Genomic DNA, 21,319 nt, shown 5'->3' on the forward strand with positions numbered 1-21,319 from the left:
CCCTTTGCATGAGATTGATCAAAGGTCTGTGGTGCGCTGAATTTCATGACACGTGGAAACGTTGCAACAAACCTTGGTCTATTTTTGCAGAGCTAAAACATTAAAGCCCCTGGGTGATTTAAAAAATTATAGCCTGCACATTTTTAAATACTGTAAATTAAGAATGACATTTTCATTAGTGCCTCTTTCTCTTTCAGGAACTATGTGAAAAACAATATTTGTTTTATGAGTCATCACCAAGAGGAATTAGTGCCAAAACAGCTTCAAAAAAGAAAACCCCAAGATCAGTTCTTGGAGTCTAAAAAGCTACGGGGTAGGGGACAGCCAAGGCAGCTCTCTCCAGAGACCTAATGGCCTCAAAACCTTACAAATGTTGATACAGTATGAGAACATTTAGGGTGTCTTCCTACCAATACATATTGGCCACTCCCATGTTTTCTCTTCGGTGTCACAGAGCTAGTTTAAAAGGGACACCCTGAAATTATAGAGACAATCTTTAATCTCTACCTGCCCAAAAGGAACCATGAAAGGTAGGTGAGGGACAAGGTCCCCAGTGACCCCTTTCTTACTCTGAGCAGGATACCAGGTTAAAAAATAATAGCGGTTGGTTATCTTCCACCTTCTTCACAGAGCAGCCTTTGAAAGACTATGAACTAGTGATGAGAATAACTTTTACCTTAAGGTTTGTATGCATAGAGGCCAGTTGCGGCTTTACCATTAAGACACAGAAGCTGTCTGAACGTAAGCTTATGGTTTTTTTTGCCTACCTACCAAGACACTACCTGCACTGGGTCTTGTGTAAAAAAGAACCAGGACACAATGTGGACAACTGCAAACATGTTCTAGGTTAGGATAGGGTCCTGGTTAGGATTTTAGTGATAAATTTCTACTTACGGTTCAACAAGGATAAAGATTATACATCCTATTTTACGAATTATGAACTACAATGTAATTCAAAATGTCCTTTTATGAATTTGGTATTAGTATTATAAAATATTAAGAGAAACAACTCTGCAATAGTTGAGAAAGATAAGCATTTTCCATCCATTTTTAAAAAATACGGATAGAAAGGACAATTTCAAAATCCTGGGACCATATTTATTTAGAAGTAGCTGTTAGTAAAACACGAGAAAAGAAGTCAAGCCATTAGGTTATTTATCCAAATCTGTAAGTAGTTAAGTTTGAGTTACTAAGTCAAGCTTATACAGTTCTCTCTTTGTAAGGCTTTCATGATACCTTAATAGCGATCCATAGTTTCCTGTGATTCTTCGCACCCCTCAGGATTATCACTACCTCAGGTTATGGCCTACAGGCTATAACTGATGCTGACTTTCAAATGCCTGCAAACATAATAAATGACATCCAAACATCGGGACAATTCCCTCAATGTGGTCTTCTCTATGATGAAACAGAGATCACTGACTGTACCAGAAACTTGGGTTTTCACCCACGCAACAATGGATTGCTCTCTTCTGTATTTCACCAGTTGAATTTTAAGACGTGGGGAGGCATTTTACCAATAGAATTTGGATACAATGATAGAAAATCTACAATAAAGAACCTCAAACCACTTATGCAGTAACCCATTAAATGACTAATATTATAAACTATGGGAGACACACACAAAAAGTACTGAACAACCTAACTTGAAAAAGAATACAAAAATATGATTAACCTGAAGAAAGGAGAATCCTAAGAGTCAAAAGCCCTTTTTATTCAGCTTGAAAATTTTCTATTGGCCCATAACAAACTGTCCCAGTTTGATATAAGGAAATATGATCTACTGCATTCCCTTATAATGAAGTGACCTGACTACAACCTATGTAAGCAATAGTAAAACTGTATTATCAGGAACTCAGGAGAATGACTAGAAGTCCTGGTGCTGAAACATGCTATCTAAATTAAAATTGGCAGGGGAAGTTATGAGGAAGGGAGATTTGCAGTCTTCATTCTGCACGGTACATTTCATATGCAAGTTAGAACATGCGTCGTTCGCTTGTTTTGGAAGAAGGGAGAGTGTGTTCTGTAGAGGTTCAATTTAAGCAAGTGATTATGCGCCTTCATGCGATTATACGCTGAGAGTAGAAAAGGTCGAGACAGGTAATCAATATGAATTTACGCTGAGATTGAAAAAGGTCGAGACAGGTAATCAATATGAATTTCTTTTTCTTTGCCAAGCATCACAGATTGTAAGATATTTAACAAAACCGTTACATATTTCACTGTGCAGTTCAAACACTGTATATACTTTAGCTATCTCTTGGCTTAGCCATACGTTGTAAATGGGCAGGAAACTGTTATAAACCTAGTAGGTTTATCACTAAGTGATTTCAACTTCAGTATCTTAAACACTGTCTTATATTTTTCTTTTATTATCCAGAATCTATAATGAAACAGTTCTGTTTTCAAACTAAATTTTACCCAATACGCACCCAATTAGAGCTTTTTGACTTTCAAAAATAAAAAAAGGGGGAATACTTATAATTTATATGTATATATTCACAGTTTTTATTTATTAAAAAAATGTACAGCACTTGTGAAAAGCCAGAAGACATCAGACACACTCATTTCTTACCAGCTTTGTTAAGCATAGTGGGTCACCCATGACACTTTGCCAGGCGATACTCAAGCAAGCAGCCCTGAAACCAGACCCGGTCAGATTGTCTTTCTCCCTCTTTTCTGAGAAAGCATTTTGATGAGCTACTGATCTACATAGTTTTCAAGTCACTCGAATACTGAAAAATATTACAACAAACATCTGGATCTGCACCTTGGCTATATAATCAGGTTTCCCCCCCTTTTCGCTATTTCTTTTTTGTGAACACTGCCAAACAGGAGGTCACTTAATTGCTGTTAATTAAATCTAAGTGGAAAACCTCAAATTTTTGAAACAGTCTGTTCAGAACCTATAACTTTCATTGAATTTTATTCTGTATATTTTTTGAGGTTGCCTATCCCACTGGATCTCAAAATGAAGCAAATAAACACAAATGTAAAAAATGAGAAGTCTTAAAATCACAATTAAGTCTTTCCCAAGAAAGAAAACATAAAAGTTAGCCATTGGCCCCAACTTATGAGGGAGTGAGAGGCAGGGTAGGGGAAGGCATTGAGAAGAAAGAAGATAAAAATAAACATAAAAAATAATACATATTGTTCAGTGCAGCTTTCAAGATTTTAGAATATGGTAGGGAAAATGGAGGTTAAGATGTTCCAATTTTCCACAAAGGTTTCAAAACATTTTGGAAATTCAAGGTTTTAGTGGAAAACTGTGTTGTACTATTACCTCTATGAATTTTAACTGAGAAGCTAATATGACACTCCACTCAGCTTTATTTCTAGGTAAGATCATTGTTAGTAATTGTTAGTAATTACATTGTTAGTAATACTAAACTCCTAAACACAAATGGCCAAGCACCACTGCAGCCTGATCCTATATTACCGTTGCTGGGCCCACGGGTGAGCCAGAGAGCCACTGTTTCACAAATGCATATTTATTATAACTTTAAGAGGAGCAATCCCATATACTGAGTAGTCGCTCTTTAGCTTCACTAAATAAGACACAGCAAGGGGAAAGACTTATCTTGCAAAATGGCTTTCAAGTTCAAACTGAACTGTAGTACAATTAATTACACTGTGGCACAGAATCAGCTTTTGGGCACTTCTTGCTAAAACAGCACAATGTTTCAACTTCTGACAAGACTCTTAGTGAAGCCTTGAGTACCAACCTAAGAGTTTTACTTTCCTCTAACCAGAGTTGAGTCTTTCCAGAATAACAAAGGTACATATGAAGTACAACCCATCACAGCTTCTTTCTTATATTCATCTTGTAGGTAAGAGTTTCTCTTTTTAAAACTACAACTTTATGACTTTTAAAAGATAGTTAACATTTTCTATCATGTTAAATTAGCAACATAAAACATTATGCTGAATTTATAAAGTTCTACTCCAGTTCCCTAGAATTTATATACATGTTTTTATTTCTAATCTGCGAGAAAAAAATCCCTAGTTGATATTTGGTAACAGAGCATTAAAAGATACTATACACATGTGGCATATATATATTTACAAAATACACTTCAAAAAGAAGCCAACACACTTTAGCAAAAGTCTAAGCTTGCATAGATTAAAAAAAAAAGAATTATGAATACAATTTTTGTTAAAATAGAAAATGGGGAATAGAATGGATATGAAGAGTGATCTTTTCCAAACTTTTATTTGTGCACATTCAATTGAAAAAGATAACTTTTACAGGTTCTTTGGTGCCCATATTCAGCATACAAAAATGTAAAAGACTATTCACAAATAAAACACATCAGCTCAAACTGGAAAAAAATAATGACAACAACAAAACACTTTAAGGTAGCGCACACTGTGACAGCTCTGCTCGTGGGGACATGAAATTACTGCGAAAATAAATAGAATGTCCTTTTGTAAAAGCAGCAATGTCATGTCTTGTAAACTTCCTTTTTATATTACAGCAAGGTTTGAAATAAAATCCAAAGGGACTGGAGCTTACACTGTAGCCGTGAATGAATAAAAGAGTCTATTTCCTCAATTACTGTTGGTCCAGTTTTCCTTTTGTTCTGAGTCCAATGTGCAGCAGGTTTTAAAAGGTGCTCAGTTTGGGATTCTAACCAATTACGTTATGACTTACAAAATTTCTTTCCTGCTTTCAAACACAAACGGGTATACCTGTTCCACAGCAGTAGCGACGGCCTTTACATTGGGCCCTGTAACAACACAGTGGAGGAAGGGGTGAGAAGAGGCAAAAGAGCACTAGGAAAAGCTGATTTCCCAGAATTACAAGTAACCAAGTACTTTAGAATTTATCAGGTTGTTTAAAAAAAAATCTACACTTACATTAATTATACACACAGTCACAGCAAGAACCAAGAGAATAAGACTTTTTTATGGACAATTAAAGGGAATCAAACACAAAATGATGATATTCATCTTGTTTTAGGGCACCATTGTGAAAAGGGAGTATATAAAAAAACCACACAGACAATCACAACGTACTATAATATGCTTATTAAAGGAAGGAGTAACAAGCGGGACTACACAGCTATTATGCTTTTGGTCACTGTAGCCTGGCTTTTGGTTAGGCTATGACTGAAGCTCACAGGAGTATCGAGGGACCCGGCAGAGCTAAACAAAGCTGCTACCAGAGCGTTGGGAAACCAGAGGGCCATTATAAACTGCACGGTCTAAACATCCCCACAAACTTACTGCTATTTGGTACTCACATGTTTACTACTAATCTGGCCATTCACCCTTACAGCTTACTCTGCCCGTTAAAAAAAAAGCACCAGGGATGAGGTTATGTTACGTATTAATTAATCTATATAATGCTAGGACTTGAAAAATGTGTAGCCTTTCATCTAAATAGCTAAAAAAATATATAAAAAGGATAATGAAAAAATATTTTTATAAAACTTATTCTGAATAAATATGTTTTTTCTACTAACGTAAACTTACCTTTTGAAAGATCCTAAAAAACGTACATATGCATCCACTGTGGACCCTTTGAAGGTACTGACCACGTCTTACCCTAGGCCGATCCTTCCTGACTCACCTCAGTCCCTCCACAGAGTAGAGCTTTGCCCATGGGAACCACTCAGTATATGTCCACTGAATTAACAGTTCATAGGGTATTCCAGAGGTTAATATGTAATGCATACTAATTAACCAGGTCAATGGTCTTCAGTTTGCTACTGTGTTGTTTAAATCTATTAATATATATTTTACATATGCATTATTTTCTTCCATACTTAGTAGGGACTTGTCAATAGATTTGGAGGCCTCTGTAAGGTCTGGGCTCCAAAGTGTAGAAACAGAGAGTCCAAAGAAGGAAAGAAATGGACTTGCTCCCCCATTTTTAAGATTCAGGCATGACTCTGGCAAGAGCCTTTAAGTCTCCAAGCAAGATGTGAAAATCCATGGCTGAATCAGAACTAAAGCTTTTTTGTTGAAGGCTTACAGGTGTCAATAATTTTTATTTTCCTCTAAGGATTGAAGGAATAAAAAGAAAATTCAAGGACACTACAGAAATTTTCCTTAACTCAGTTTTGCCAAAGGTTGGGTCTGACTCTCAAGTAATGTCTCAATTTATAACCATAGTACCATTAAAAAAATCATCCTGCATGCTAATACTACCCTTGGACATCTATGCCTACCTAGTATTCTGAAACTACCCCTTCCAAGTAATTAAAACAATTCAAAAGATATAACAAAATACACATAAAACATACCAAATAGGTACCAATTATATATGAATATTTTGCTCATGTAAAACCTCTATGAAGTTCATAGAATGGGTTTCTCTTGAGTATTTTAAATGCAAGATGTCATAAACTTAAAAATCATATATAAAAATACATACTAGAATATTTTAAATTCCCAACTGAAAACTATCCAAATGCCCATGGAACAATATATTCACGTACTGGGTACTAAATAGCAGTAAGAATGGCTGATCTACAGCTACATGCAGCAATACAGATGAATCTCACTAGGGTTATGATGAAGATAAAGAAGACTGACACAAAATAGTACACATATAAAAGCAGGTTAAACTAATCTACTGTGTTAAAAGTGAGGAGACTGGTTCCCCTGGAAGGGCAGAAGTGGCTAAAAGGGACAAAGCAGACTTTATCTCTATTTTGGTACGGACACCTCTTATCTCATTCAATCCATAATTGACAAGCTTGGTTTCAATATCATAAAATACCTGTTACTGTGATACTTCCTGTTGAAAAAATCTGTAATGTAGCTCTTAGAGATTTTATCCGATAACACACAGCAGGATGAAGTTCAGGTTCGTAACTATGCAAAAAAAGCCAAAATTAATATAAATACTTATAGCTGGACAAGTAACTTCAAATTTGCTAAGTTATCTTGATTCTTCAAAGACCTACCTGGCATGAGGTCTATTGTTCTTTGTGAATTCTGGCAAACGTATTTCAAATGGCATATTACATACTGCCAAAACGTTAACAACCTTAAAATCTGTAAATATTACCTTTAGGAGAGAAGTAAAATGAATGAATTATTTTGAAACAAACAAAAAAATCTGCTCGTCATGGCAATCTTAATCATTGAATTGTAATCCTTAAATATAAGAACAAACAAGATAAACAAAAACATTTAAAGCATGGATTTTAGTGTTTTAAGTTATCGGGGACTCCTTAATGCTATAATTAAAGGGGGGAAAAAGGCTCAAGAACTTCATTAAAAAAATAAACAATGCCTGAGATAACTGCATGATCAAAGCGCTACATCTGGGGTCTTCTGAATCTTATTTCAGTTTAATTTTTCAACACTTTAAACCCATTTAATATTTAATCTACTGGGATAAGAGGGAGAACAGTGAGGAAAAAATTAAAGCAGAGTCCTCCTTGAAGTGTCAGAATGCAAAGCCATCACTTAAAACTCAGAAAGTACTGGACACTGAGCTCCAAACGCCTGACTTTTTCTTATATGCAGTCAGGTAAAATGGCATTGCTGCGAGTTTAGTTAGATGTTTGTTTCTTTTGGGGGACAAGATGAGGAATAGTGTGATAGAACTGTGTTTTTTAACTCACTGGGATTTCTCTCAACATTTCTAATATTATGCTAAGAAAAGAGGCTCCAAGGCTGAAAATAATGTCCTCTCAATATTAATAACTTCAGCCACTCCTACCAAGATGTTAATGGTTTTACCCTGTCGTCTTTTCAACTGTCCCTAGTAAAACCACAAATCTGGATGAACTATCCTCCAACTCAGTACCGGCACAAGGCAGTGGGAGAAAGTCACAAAACGTGCACAGTGGCCCCGCTGTCAATCATGGCTCTCTACCCTGCACTCCCTTCCAGCACCTCAGTGCCTTCCTAGCACCTTCCACCTCAGAGGAGACTGAAGTCATCAGAGAGAAACTCAACCTCTCATCACCTCCCACCCAAATCCCAAACTGCCTAGGCCCACCTGTTCAGGAACCACAGCTCATCTTTTTCTTTCACTTACTCATCGTTTCCAAGTGACCTAGCAAGTCCAGGATATGTATTAATTTTATTCAAATGCATGACTCTACAAAATCACATTTGATAAGGCTGGCCTGCTAGTAACAGTCATTTTACAAGTGTGAGAGCCTGCTAACCAGTGTGTATGTGTCAACAGGGTCCTGCAGCTCTCGCTCATCATCTTGATACAGCATTCTTGTGATGATCAAAAACAGAATTTTTTTTTTTTTTTTTTGTGAGAAGTGAAAAATGTAAAGAGTTGAAAAGGCAGTTAATCTGTAAGGAAACAAGTCTCTCTCTCTATGGGGAAAGGATCTGGGAGAAAGCCAGGATTCCTGACAAATACCCACACGGGCAAGGTCTGCCACTAAATTTTTGTGTTGAAGGATGGTATTATACAATGTAGAAAAAGGTCAATCATAAGAGGACTTTCTGTGGAGATTTCTTTAGTCCGTTAAAAAAAAAATGCTAACTTTACAAAAATAAATCCTTGAGTATCTGCAGCTCGGATAGCTTTTGAAAACGTTACCTGAAATCCTAGTTTCTGGAGACTCCGGGCTAAACGTCTGGCACCAAATTTAGCTTCTTCTTCACTGTGGTTTGAAAGAAAGAAAAAGACGATCAGTTACACAGGAAATAAATTTTATACGGAGGAACACAACAAACTGTACACGTGATTTTGTTTTTAAGTCTAGAAAAATGTCCTTCCCATGAGGGGAAAATTAAAAAATGAAAATTGAAAACCCAAGTAACATTTACCTTGTTGCTCCAGTGCAAATAATTTTTCCTGAGGACCAAATCGTAGCTGTAATTCTAGGCTTTCTAAGCTTCATTAATACTTTCTGCAAAAAAAGACAACCAGAACTCCAACAACCTGATTACACAGTAAGTGTTGATTTGCACACACGGGTCTACTCTATGTGGCCATTTCATGTTTAAATACTATGCCAAGCTTACCCAAGACTGAAATAACTGTTCTCCAAATCACTCATTCTGAAATCAAGAACCACGCTGAACACAAAGAACATATTAATCCAAAAGGACATTTAATCAATTAAAAATTCAAGGCCTGTATAAACCTCTCACTGTATACTTGAAATCAATGTGCCACAAGGACGTACACACTCCAACTCTCGTTCCACTCTGTTCACGTAACTGAAATTTGCAATTTGCACACATCCTCAAACATGCCAAACTTGTCCACGCCTCAGGAGCTTTGCCTAGCTTACTTTCATCTGGAATATTCTTCCTTCAATGTTCTCCCTTCACTCAGGTCTCTCACCAGATGTCATCTCCACAGAGAGGCCTTCCCTGATCATTCCATCCCTTCACCCTTCCCTGATTTCTAACCCTGCTTTTCTCTGCTTCTTGGTGCCCGCCACTACTTTATACTGTATCTTACAGCTGAGATGCCCATTACATATTCAAGGTCGATGTGCAAATCCGGAATGCTGGAGCTGGAGATGTAATTTTAGATTCCTTAGAAACGAAAGGCACTTAAAGCTATGGGTTTAGAAGAAATTACCTACAGTGTGAGTATAAATAGGTCAAGGACTAAGGTCCAAGACAAAAAGTGAATTTAAATTTTCACTGCAGCTTTTCATTTATGGCAATATTTATTATATGGCCATTACGTATAAAAGAGATAAATGTTTACTGAATACGTAACAAATATATGAATGAGACATTTCTTCTTAAAACTCTTGTTACATTTTTAGTTCCTTCTTTTCTCTGTCATATGCCATATTATCAAACTAGAAAGCTATTAAATCTGGGGAGACAAAATTTACCACAGATGCAAAATAAAATCTGAGCTAAAATACATTATAAAATTTCATACGTTAAGTGGCTGTGGCTGAGAAACATTGAGGTTATTCTACGTTTAACTGTCTTGCACTACCAGCTCGTCCATCAACTCAGTTTTCAGATAACCTTCCTAGAAAAAATGACTTCTCTACCATATGGCATGTTAAAGTTCCAACGCAGCATAAGCCTTTTCCTCTCTTTTTAGCAGATATATTTGCTCCTTTTTTAAAGTGAAGATGGCATTATTGATGAACCTGAAAACCTTTCATTGTGATTCACTGAAATCTTTGAGTTTAATTCATCTTTACTTAGTTTCTAGCATGAAGAACTAATGAAAATTTAACAAGGTATACTGGCATCTGATTTTTAGAGCTTAAACAGAGCCTTCATACATATTCTTAATTTTTATAATAAACGCATAAGGTAGTGTCATCATTGTTTACTTAGTATCTTCACAGCACTATAAAATTAGGCTAATGTAGCACACACGACAAAATTCAGATACTCACTCCAACGTCACGCTTATAAATTACATTTGCTCCCTCCAAAGCAATCTTTCTTAAGTTCAAATGGCATCTTGTTCTAAAAACACAGACTACATTTGTAATTAGAATGTCCAGTGCAACATCACTGTCTGCATCCATTGGGGTAGTTTAAAAACTTAGCTTCCCACCACGAAGATCACATCCTGAGAAATAAAACAAAATAAAATAATTAAACTCAAATGTTTTGTTAATATATTGCTCACAAGTAATCTTGAAAACTAAAATGCAAGAAGTCGATCTCATTACTTATTGTTCAAATGGTACTCAAATCAAATCATATCCTTTCTTCTCCCCACGAAAAATGTCACTTTTTAAAAGATAACATGTCATATAAAATCCTTCCAAATCTGGACCTAACTTTCATTCCTTAAAATTAATCAGTAACTTTTACACGCCAGGAGCTTGCCAGACGTAACTGCAGCAACTTGCCTTTACAACCACCATGCTCCAGGCGTATTGCAGTTATGGCCATTCTCCGTTTACACCATGTTCAAGGGCTGGACTTTGTGGTCCCAATGTCCAGCCATTAATGGTACTATAACCCACCTCATACAACCCGCAAGGGCTATAAAAAGAATGACCTACTTTTCCGCTATTTTGGGTAGAGCCATTGACTTAAGTTTAAAGAGGCAGCAATATTAATTATAACATTTATTAACAGACTTTTCTCACTTACTAGTCATTCATTCATTATTCACTTACTGAACACCTCCATACGCTGAGGATACTGGAGGAAAAAAGGAATAAGGCAAGGTCTTTTGTCCTGAAGGAGCTCACAAACCTGTGTGTGTACGGGGGAGCTCTAACAGTTACTTAGCACAACAGCATTTTTATCAAGATCCCAATCTTCCAAAATATATATCTTTTCAATTTGAATTTCTATAAACAAACAAGAACAAGCCCTTGTTTTTACTAAGCACGTGATCCATGTCCAGATAAAATATTCTCTGAGTTTCCACATCTTAAAAAATAAGTAATGGTAATTCAGCTTACCTACCCCACAAAGAGAAAATCAGAAAATAGTAACAATACTATTATAATTATCTTTACAATTCCTTGAAGCCCCAATATGAAAATGAGCTAGGATTCTTTATACGGATTCAAGTTATTATATGACTAAGGATTCAAGTTATTATATGACTAAAAAATGAAGAAGCCAAGAGTCCAAATAAAAAAAATTCAGTTTTGTTTTCCTGCCTTTTAGTTTCTGCTAGGACACAATGAGAAGTCAGACTGAAACTTTTAGCATCTCTATAGGATCATATAGCATTGAACTCTGTGTACTACTTGAACCTCAACATCATTCTATTTTCTCAATCTTATACTCCCTTCAATCTGCTTATCTTTTTGTTTTTCTGTTCTTTGTGTATTGTTTCAGCAACCTCATGTGATTCTTATGCACAAGAGGCGGGGCAGGGGTGGCAGTGGAGTCTGAGGGATAGATATATAGGTGGACAGATTAATAAGCAGAGGACAGAAACAGTTATCAGTGGTGATCTTAAGTGCAGACTCCATGTTTGACGCACCACCGACTAAGTTCTCAGGACTTAGGCCAGTTATGCATTCTGTCTGTGTCTTGGTTTTCTCACCTGTGACATGGAATAGACAGTGCCTACCAGACAGTGTCATGGGAATTATATAAAATGTATGGAAAGTACTTAGCACATATACTTGGAAAATAATAACACAAAAATATCAGTGATTAGGGATAAAAATAAGTTCAAAGCCACAGGCAGAGCAGAGATTTCTTAGCATTACTTCCCAAGATTACATCACTACCCAGATATCGAGCCACCTGCTACTTTCCTATTAAAATTAGGAAATAACTGTGAGGTAGAGGCTCCTGGCTGCTCACCCCAAAATCTATTAGGGTCACTATGTACTGGTCAAATAAATGTAAAATAAATGGTTTTGTGTCTTTTGAGAAGTCTGCTTAGAGGAACCAAATTAACCAGCGAAGACCCTTTTGCCTTTCTGCTCTTCTTCATTCTTGCTGCATGGAGTCTGGACGTGAGAGCTGGAACTCAAGAAGCCATTTGGGATCATGAGATTATGAGATGAGTATGGAAGAATAGTAAGACAGAAGCAGCCCGAGTCCCTGATACTGTGAAACTCCTTACTAGCCCTGTACTTTCTAATTCTAGACTTTACAAATGTGAGAGAAAAATCAATTTCTATCTTAAGGCCCCATGGTGGACTTTAGTTATATGCAGCCTGACTGACACACATCCCATGATAAGAGGCCACAAAAAGCACTACTTAACAGGGAAATTACATATGAAGAAACTATGTCAAATTTACTGTTTCACATAGACTTTTTACAACAAACAGGCTAAAACAAATTGACTCAGATCTACTACTCTGAGTATTAAACTGCTGAACTGTCTGGGAGAGAATACAAGGATAACACATAAGGTAAAAAATAAGTCAAGAAAGAAGGGGTAAAGCAAATCTTTGAGAATGCAAAGAAGCCTTAAATAATTTGCAATTAATTCAAAATTGATGATTGTTTCTATACATAAGCAACTTAAATTCTAAAAATGAAGTCATGGGCATAGATCATCATGTTAGGAAGTATTCATATTTATGTGAGTAAGCTGTCAAACAGTCTCAGAAGATATATCATTGCTTTAATAGGTTTTAAATCAAGGATAAAATATGAAGAAGTCAGTACTTAAGAAAAAAAAAGAGGCAAGGCATACTACATGAACGATTCCACCTTTTTCAAGCAGTACCAAAAAAAAAAAAAAAAAAGGCCCATTTGCAGTTTATCTATCTTGTAAAACAAGAGTAGTACTAAATATTAACAAAGATTAACTTCTTAAAGCTAAAGCATTTCATATCACTTTTAAATAGGATAACTCAAATGGCAATCCAGTGAAAGAGACAAATCTCAACTTCTACAGAGCATCATACCCCTTTCAATTCTGAGTGAAGCTAAATCATTTATCAATGGGTAAAAAATTCTACCTGAGGAAACTTTATTGTCAGCATTAAAGAGGAATGAATTGATTACCTCTTAAAGTAGTTCAAAAGGCTTAGATTATTCCTAAAAATACACACACATAACTTTTTAAACACAGTTTAAACACACACACACACACACACACACACACACAACTATAAAAAACATGGGGACAATTAATCTCCACTAGGGAAGAAATATTCCAAACTGCTTGTAACTATTATGGTACCTACAGTTAAACATCTGGACCATTTATTTCACCTACTAAATTCTGAAAGTCAAAGACTACATCTTAAATGTTTGTACACACCCATGGCTCAGCACCATATCTGGCACATAGTAAATGTTCCCTTACTATTTGGTGAATGAATGCTAGAAAATCCAACATTTCAATCTTCAGCCTATATTAAATTTCTCATCCACCTAGAATTCCAAACTGTTTCTTTTAATACTAGGCATGGAAAAACTTTTTAAAAACTAAAAGCAAGTCTGAAACTTTACTTCCAAAGCCACTCATTTTCATATAAATGAAGAAGAGCTAAGAGTCTTTTTCCTTCCCTTAATATAATATCCATGAAAATGCATATGTAGTATACTTTACTATACTTCATGATGGTTTACACATAAGACTTTTTAAACTTGTTTGTACAGTTCCAAGGGAAATGTGTTTAAGCAACTCCACAAAAAAAATAGTATTTTAGAATGGCATTTAAACTTACAAAGCTGTTAAGCCTGCTGACACTATAACACGGCTTAAGATACATAAATGGCAAAAACGAACATCTATGTACCTACCACCCAGCTTAAAAAATAAAATTTACAATACAATTGATGTCTCCTCATGCACTTCTCCCAAATTACATGCTCGTTCCTTCCCTCTGGAGAAAATCTCTACTCTCGCTGAATTGTTTTATCATTCTCATATATTCCTCTTAAAGTTATGACACATGTATTACATCCTTGAACCCAGTAAGTCATGTTTTCAAAAAAAATACATTGATGGATCTGGTTTGCTAATATTTCAGTTAGGATTGATATGTCTATGTTTGTAAGTAGAATTTGCCTATAATATTCCTTTCTTGGACTGTCTTTATCTGGTTTGAGTATCAAGGTGACACTAGACTTATTATACAAGTTAGGTTGGTTTCTTTTTTTTTTCAGTTTTTATTTTTTTAAACATCTTTATTCGAGTATAATTGCTTTACAATGGTGTGTTAGTTTCTGCTTTATAACAAAGTGAATCAGCTATACATATACATATGATCCCATATGTCTTCCCTCTTGCGTCTCCCTCCCTCCCACTCTCCCCATCCCACCCTTCCAGGCTGTCACAAAGCACCGAGCTAATATCCCTGTGCCTTGCGGCTGCTTCCCCCCAGCTATCTACCTTACTACGTTTGTTAGTGTGTATATGTCCATGACTCTCTCTCGCCCTGTCAAAACTCACCCTTCCCCCTCCCCATATCCTCAAGTCCGTTCTCCAGTAGGTCTGCGTCTTTATTCCTGTCCTGACCCTAGGTTCATAAGAACCGTTTTTATCTTTAGATTCCATATATATGTGTTTACATACTATTTTTCTCTTGCTGACTTACCATACTTCAAAAAGAGTCATGTACCACAATGTTCACTGCAGCACTATTTACAACAGCCAGGACATGGAAGCAACCTAAGTGTCCACTGACAGATGAATAAAGAAGATGTGCCACATATATACAATGGAATATTATTCAGCCATAAAAAGAAACGAAACTGAGTTACTTGTAGTGAGGTTTCTTCTTTTTTTAAAAAAAAATCCTCTGGAAGACAGTTTTAGAAAACCTTATCTGAAAATTGTGTGGACCTGTTTTTTGTTTCCTTGGGGGATTTTAAAAGATTAATTCAATTTAAGAGTTTTAAGACATTTGATGTCTTCTATTTCTTCTTTAATCAGTTTTCCTAAATTAAATTTTCTTGGGACATTTTGCATTTCTTCTAAAATTTAAAATTTTATGGCATACAATTTTTCATGGTTTTCTTACAAATTTTAAAAACTCAACTTTAGTACACTTATCTCTTTTTCATCATAGTATCATTTATCCCTGCTTTTTTTCCTATCATCAATCTTGCTGAAAAGTCTTTCTATTTTTTGTTTCTTCAAAGGACAAACTATTGGCAGTTAGTTGATCCTCTTTATTAAATTTTTTGCCTTATGCTCATTATTTCCTTCCTTCTACAGATCTATTTTTTTTCCTAATTTCTTATATTAGAAAGTAAGTTGGATGCTTAATACTTCAGTTTTGAACTTTTTCTCTATTCTCGTATGAACATTTAAGGCGATTATAACCAAGTGCTTTCGGTACATCTGAAGTTGGATATATTATGTTTCCATTATCCCTTGATTCTAACAATATTTACATTTCCATTATTATTTTTCTTAGACTAATTAGCTATTTATTTAGAAATTCTTTGCCTTTAGACATATATAGTTTTTAAATTTACTGGTAATGAGGAAGTGCTAACTTAAAAGAATGAGATACCACTATTTATACTGGTAAGCATCAAACACTGCTGATGAAGATGTAAGTAAACCAGCATTCTCTTATAATTTGGAACAATTTCTACAGGAGATAATCTGGCAGTGTGTATTCAAATAATTAAAAATATGTGTATATGATGAATTGCAGTCAACCATTAAGAATGCATCTTGAGAAATTATTCAACTGAGCAAAGTATAAATAAGATTATATACACTGCAATTCTGTTAATAACAGAAACCTACGTGCCCATCTAGAAGGGATTGGTTAAATAAAGTATAGCAGTCTCATATAACAGACTACTGAACAGACTTTATAAATTACAACTACATGGATGTAGACGGAGGTTCATAATGTAAAAAATAAATACGTTTGATAGAGTTCATTTTGGTTTATATATCTCTGTATGTACTAAAAATGCCAAAATGTTAACAATTATTCTATTCAGAGAATTGGCAACAGAGTGACTTTGGTAATTTCCCCACTGCCCAAGGCCTAATATTAAGACATGGTTTAATAATGTGTTTTGTCCTGTTTCTCAAGTAAATGCCTAACATGTGTTTGTCAAATATTTCCTTCTAATAAAAAGCAAAGTTGAAAACTGAAGCTGTCCTACTTCAAGAAATAACATATTTCTAGCACTGTATTAAAATGCATTATTGAAGTTGAAACAGCTTCTTCCCTGCTCACTGACTTTTATGGACAAGTTAGATCCTCTGTCCAGTGGTATTCCAATTACAATCTTAAAGCATCACCTGGAAAACATCGCCACCTCCTGGTTTTTAAGACAAATTACATCCGAGACTACTACATTTAAAATTTTCCACACCAGGAAAGACATTTTAAACTAAAAGGGCACAATAAACACTGTTATAAAAACAATGCAAAAGTAACCCTAAAAATCTAACTAAAAGCCAAAAGAATAAAATAAACATGAGAATACAGAAAAGTAGATTCCAGCTACTTTTAAGTGTACTCAAGTTGCATCTGAGGATACTGTGGGTGTGGGTCCTCAAAGGTTTAACCATGGAACTACTGTCCATGATTTGAGAAATGGCAGAAGGAGGGAAAGACTGGATATAGTACAACTGCAAACACAGTGTGAACCCAGGTGGTGTCCTAGAGATCATTCTTCTACAAATAAGGTACGCCATCCAAACTAACCTCGTATTCTTTATAAAGCCCCCAAAACAGCAGCTTAGGAAAGAGACATTTTGTGTTCCTGATCCCAACAGATTACTTGATCGTCTCTCAACACATGCCTAGGACTAAGATGGACAAAAGCCTTTTAGAAAGAGGGTCTTCTTTCATATCTGTTTAACAGTACAGCATAAACCTTACAAAAGGGTAGGGTGACTTGGTGTTTACATTTAGGTGTGTGATACTGGGTAAGTTACATGACCTCTTTCTAAGTCTCAATTTTTTCTTCTGAAAATCGGCGATAACATCACTGCATCTCCCGGGTGCTTTTAAGCATTAAATATGGTTATTTATGTCAAGTACACAGCATACAGCATGTGTTCACTAAATGGTAGCTATAACTGTTTAATGAATTCACAGGTAGTAGAATATCACAACCAGATAGTATGATTTAGTGAATTGACACAAAACTTGAGAACAGTCACATTAACAGAAAAAAACAGAGATCATAAGAGGTTAGGCAGGGGTCAGCAAACTACAACCAATGGGCCAGGGCCTGATTTGTTGAAAAAAAAGTCATACTGAAACACAGCCATGCTCATGTGTTTACATAATGACTCTGTGGCAGAGCTGAGTAGTTGTGACAAAAACCAAATGACCTATAAGCCTAAAATAGTTACTATCTGGTCCTTTAAGAAAAAGTGTGCAGATCCCTACACTAGTGCAATGGGGAGACAGCGATAAAATAAAATTTAGTGCTAATAAATGTAAAGCTCACATTTTTACCTAGAGTCTGTCATACAGAGTGAAGTAAGTCAGAAAGAGAAAAACAAATACTGCGTATTAACACATATATGTGGTATATAGAGAAATGGTACAGATGAACGGATCTGCAGGGCAGGAACAGAAATGCAGGCATAGAGAATGGACGTGTGGGCACTGGGCGGGGGGAAAGGGGAGGGTGGGATGAACTGGAAGATTAGATTTGACACAAATACATTACCATGTGTAAACAGATAGCTAGTGGGAACCTGCTGTATAGCACAGGGAGCTCAGCTTGGTGCTCTGTGATGACCTAGATGGGTGGGAGGTCCAAGGGGGGGGGATATATGTAAACATATATCTGATTCACTTCATTGTACAGAAGAAACTAACACGACGTTGTAAAGCAATTATACTCCAATAAAAAAATAAATAAAGTGAATAAAACATCTGTATATCATGGTCCTTGATTGGTTCCTGGTTTGAACAAAACAGTTATAAGAGGAAATCTGAGTATGATAGATGACATTAGGGAATTACTGATAATTCTGTTAGGTGAAATAATAGAGAGGTCATGTAGACAATTATGCTTATTTTTCAGACATGCATATTGAAATATTCACGGGGGAAATGCCACGTCTGTAATTTAAGATACAGGAATCTTCCACTGTCTGAACTCGGTAACAAATAGATTTGGATAAAGTTTCAGATGAGTCCCTCATTATCTGGAATCTTACCACAGGAACCAAACAAATTTGGACAATCTATTCTGAGGTACAGAATGAATCTGGATAGTAGGTATAATTTTATTTTAAGACAAAAAAGTACCATACTACTGCCTCATCTCTTACTAATGATTAAATCTAGGTGATAGGATATATGTGTATTCGTTACACTACTCTCCCGACATTTGTCTAAAAATTTCCACAATAATTTTTAAAAGCTGTTTTAAAAGAAAAAAAGAATTTCCTTACAGTAAGTCACACTAAGACAACATAGATTTTAATTATATTACTTACAAAAAAAAAGAAAAACTAGGTTAGAAAGGACTATTCAGAGCAAAGGAATTACTAGCCTCTTTGCTACTAAAACATCTAGAATATCCTGACCTTATCATTTAAAGAGGGCACTGATATCCAGATATCCAGAGGAAAGTAGGATGGCATGAGATATAAAAATAGTTGTATGAGGAAAAAGTCTCAGGACATTTAGCACAAGAAAGGAAAGATAGCAGTTGCTCTCAAATGTCTGAATAAAAAGGAAACTGAAAGATCCAAATGAAGTCGCACGGAAGCAGGCCTCGTAAAGCCACACCAAAAAGCAAATACCTGCAAAGCAGAAGCCTCAACAGAAGGTAAGTGTCCCAAAAAAGGGGAGGTAGGGCAAAATACTTAACCAAGTTAGGAATGTTACAGAATGATTCTCTTATTAGGTAGAAGATGCCCCTAGATGGTTTCTAAGATGCCATCTAATTCTCAAATCCCAGGATTCCAACATCTTACATGAAGACATACTATAGACAAATTTACATACTAAATTTCATACTAGAATTACATACTAAATTTCAATTTTCATTCTAGAACTATTATGTTAGTTTAGTTAAATTAACATCCCAATTCTGAACTTCCCACCTTCCCTTCAACAAGCATTCGTGTTCAAACGGGCAGTAAAGGGAGAAAGATGCACCGAGGGGCAACGGCGGAGGCAGATGACCAAACTGCAAATTCTTTGTTTGGCATGGTGACATCATATCATGAAGCCATTTCTCTGCACGGTCCAACAGCTTATACTTTATACCAACAGTCCTTGGGGTTGGCATTTTTGTGTTCTAGCCACATGAAGAAAGAAGTTTTATTAACAGTATGCCTGGGCACAAAAACCCTTGTATATTCCAAAGGAAAGGATTATGTAGTATACCACTCATATAAAACTGTTAAATGCTTAAATAAAAGCAAAAGTATTTGATGTACAAAACCATCACTGCATTAAGTTAAACAGAAAGTTAAACTACCTTCATTACATATGTCTCCACCTTCTATCTCTGACTTAATCTAAATACCAATTCTGAAGACTGGTAGCAAAATAGTTATTACAATTTTTAAAAATCTACATTAAGAGAATTACAAAGATACTGTTTTTATTTTATTTTTTCTTTTACACTGGAGCATAGTTGATTTACAATTTTGTGTTAGTTTCAGAGGTACAGCAAAGTGATTTAGTTTGTTGTTTAGTTAGTTTGTTTTTATGCATATCTATTCTTTTTCAGATTCTTTTCCCATATAGGTTATTACAGAGAAAGATACTGTTTTTTAAACAACTCTGAGGGTTGCCAGCAACTATCTATTAAAAAAAAATAGTAAAGAGGAGTATATTAATATGTTTTAATCAATGAACATATTTGTAATGATGCCTAAAAGGTGGTGGAGGAAGATTTAAATGATGCTGATTTTCTGAAAATGACTGCTTAAGGAAAGATAACTCAATGGTTTACACTGCCATGAAAAAGTTCCAGTATAAAAAAGTATTTTGCAGTTTAAGAATACATAATCAATACTTACCCCATAGTAATAATGCTTAAACAGTAGCCTGCTTAAGAATTTCACTACTTTTTTTTTTTTTTTTTTTTTTTTCGACTGCGGCATGTGGGATCTTCCCGGACCGGGGCACGAATCCGTGTCCCCTGCATCGGCAGGCGGACTCTCAACCACTGCACCACCAGGGAAGCCCAAATTTCACTATTTTAATATGTACTAATATGTATCTGTAAAGTAAGAAATCTTGGATGTCTAATGGATGCTATGTGACTAGGGGCTGACTCTAAACTGTTTCTCCCCTTATTTGCAAAATACAAACAACACTATTTACTCACCATATGATTGATTTGAGGGATTAATGAGCACCTCACAAATTATAATATGCTCTATTAAAGTGTTGTCACATTAGTCAATGCTAACATTAATATTAATTTTAACTAATGTACTATTATAAGAGGAAAAAAGTATTTTACTGAATACAACTTGAAATCTGGCGATTCACACTCAAAGATGAGAAATCTGGCATACAGATTCCTTATTATGTAAAAGTAAAATTTATTTTGGATAGATTTCTTAGTATTTCCATTACACGGTCTTAATATATGATTTAATATATGATTTTAAAAGATGGCATGTCATTTTCTGATTACATAAGAAATACTTAAAGAAAAAAAAAGTCATCCATAATCTCACCACAGTGATAATTACTGCTGTTTTTCTATGCTCATGTAGGCATATGAGCCTGCTAAATCCATATATTTATCTGTGCATATTAAACAAGATTGAGATCATACGCATATGGTGTTGTATCTAGTCAACAAAGGATTTTATAAAAACCTTTGACAACCTGAGATAAGAAAAACAGCAATATTGAATTGATTTTCCTTGAATACTAATGAAGGTGAACTTTTCAAATATGAATACTTGTATTTATTCTATGTTAATTGCCTCATATCCTTTGTTCATTTTCCTTCCGAGATATCCTGATTTATAAAAAGCTCTTATATGTTAAGAAATATCAGCCTTTTGCTTGCTTATGCTATTCCTTCTGCTAAA

The 21,319-nt window shown here is 35.3% G+C and overlaps 2 protein-coding genes across 2 annotated transcripts in view; one reads left to right on the top strand and one right to left on the bottom strand.

The window, feature by feature from the left end:
* SLC2A12 (solute carrier family 2 member 12) overlaps nucleotides 1-2,494 on the top strand; it is a 57,175-nt gene extending 54,681 nt beyond the window's left edge. Inside the window, exon 5 of the mRNA XM_024759032.1 lies at nucleotides 198-2,494. Within this exon, the coding sequence (XP_024614800.1) occupies nucleotides 198-351 (154 nt within the window). The 3' untranslated portion in view covers nucleotides 352-2,494. The remainder of the gene's footprint in view (nucleotides 1-197) is intronic.
* A 1,700-nt stretch (nucleotides 2,495-4,194) lies between these two features.
* TBPL1 (TATA-box binding protein like 1) overlaps nucleotides 4,195-21,319 on the bottom strand; it is a 29,359-nt gene continuing 12,234 nt past the window's right edge. The window contains exons 2-7 of the mRNA XM_024759033.1: nucleotides 10,314-10,492; nucleotides 8,758-8,840; nucleotides 8,528-8,591; nucleotides 6,918-7,021; nucleotides 6,731-6,825; nucleotides 4,195-4,730 (exon numbers count right to left, since the gene is read on the bottom strand). Of these exons, the coding sequence (XP_024614801.1) occupies nucleotides 4,651-4,730; nucleotides 6,731-6,825; nucleotides 6,918-7,021; nucleotides 8,528-8,591; nucleotides 8,758-8,840; nucleotides 10,314-10,448 (561 nt within the window). The 5' untranslated portion in view covers nucleotides 10,449-10,492 and the 3' untranslated portion in view covers nucleotides 4,195-4,650. The remainder of the gene's footprint in view (nucleotides 4,731-6,730; nucleotides 6,826-6,917; nucleotides 7,022-8,527; nucleotides 8,592-8,757; nucleotides 8,841-10,313; nucleotides 10,493-21,319) is intronic.

This window comes from Neophocaena asiaeorientalis, unplaced genomic scaffold (assembly GCF_003031525.2).
Source record: "Neophocaena asiaeorientalis asiaeorientalis breed wild unplaced genomic scaffold, Neophocaena_asiaeorientalis_V1.1 scaffold5, whole genome shotgun sequence".
Taxonomy (NCBI): Eukaryota; Metazoa; Chordata; class Mammalia; order Artiodactyla; family Phocoenidae; genus Neophocaena; species Neophocaena asiaeorientalis.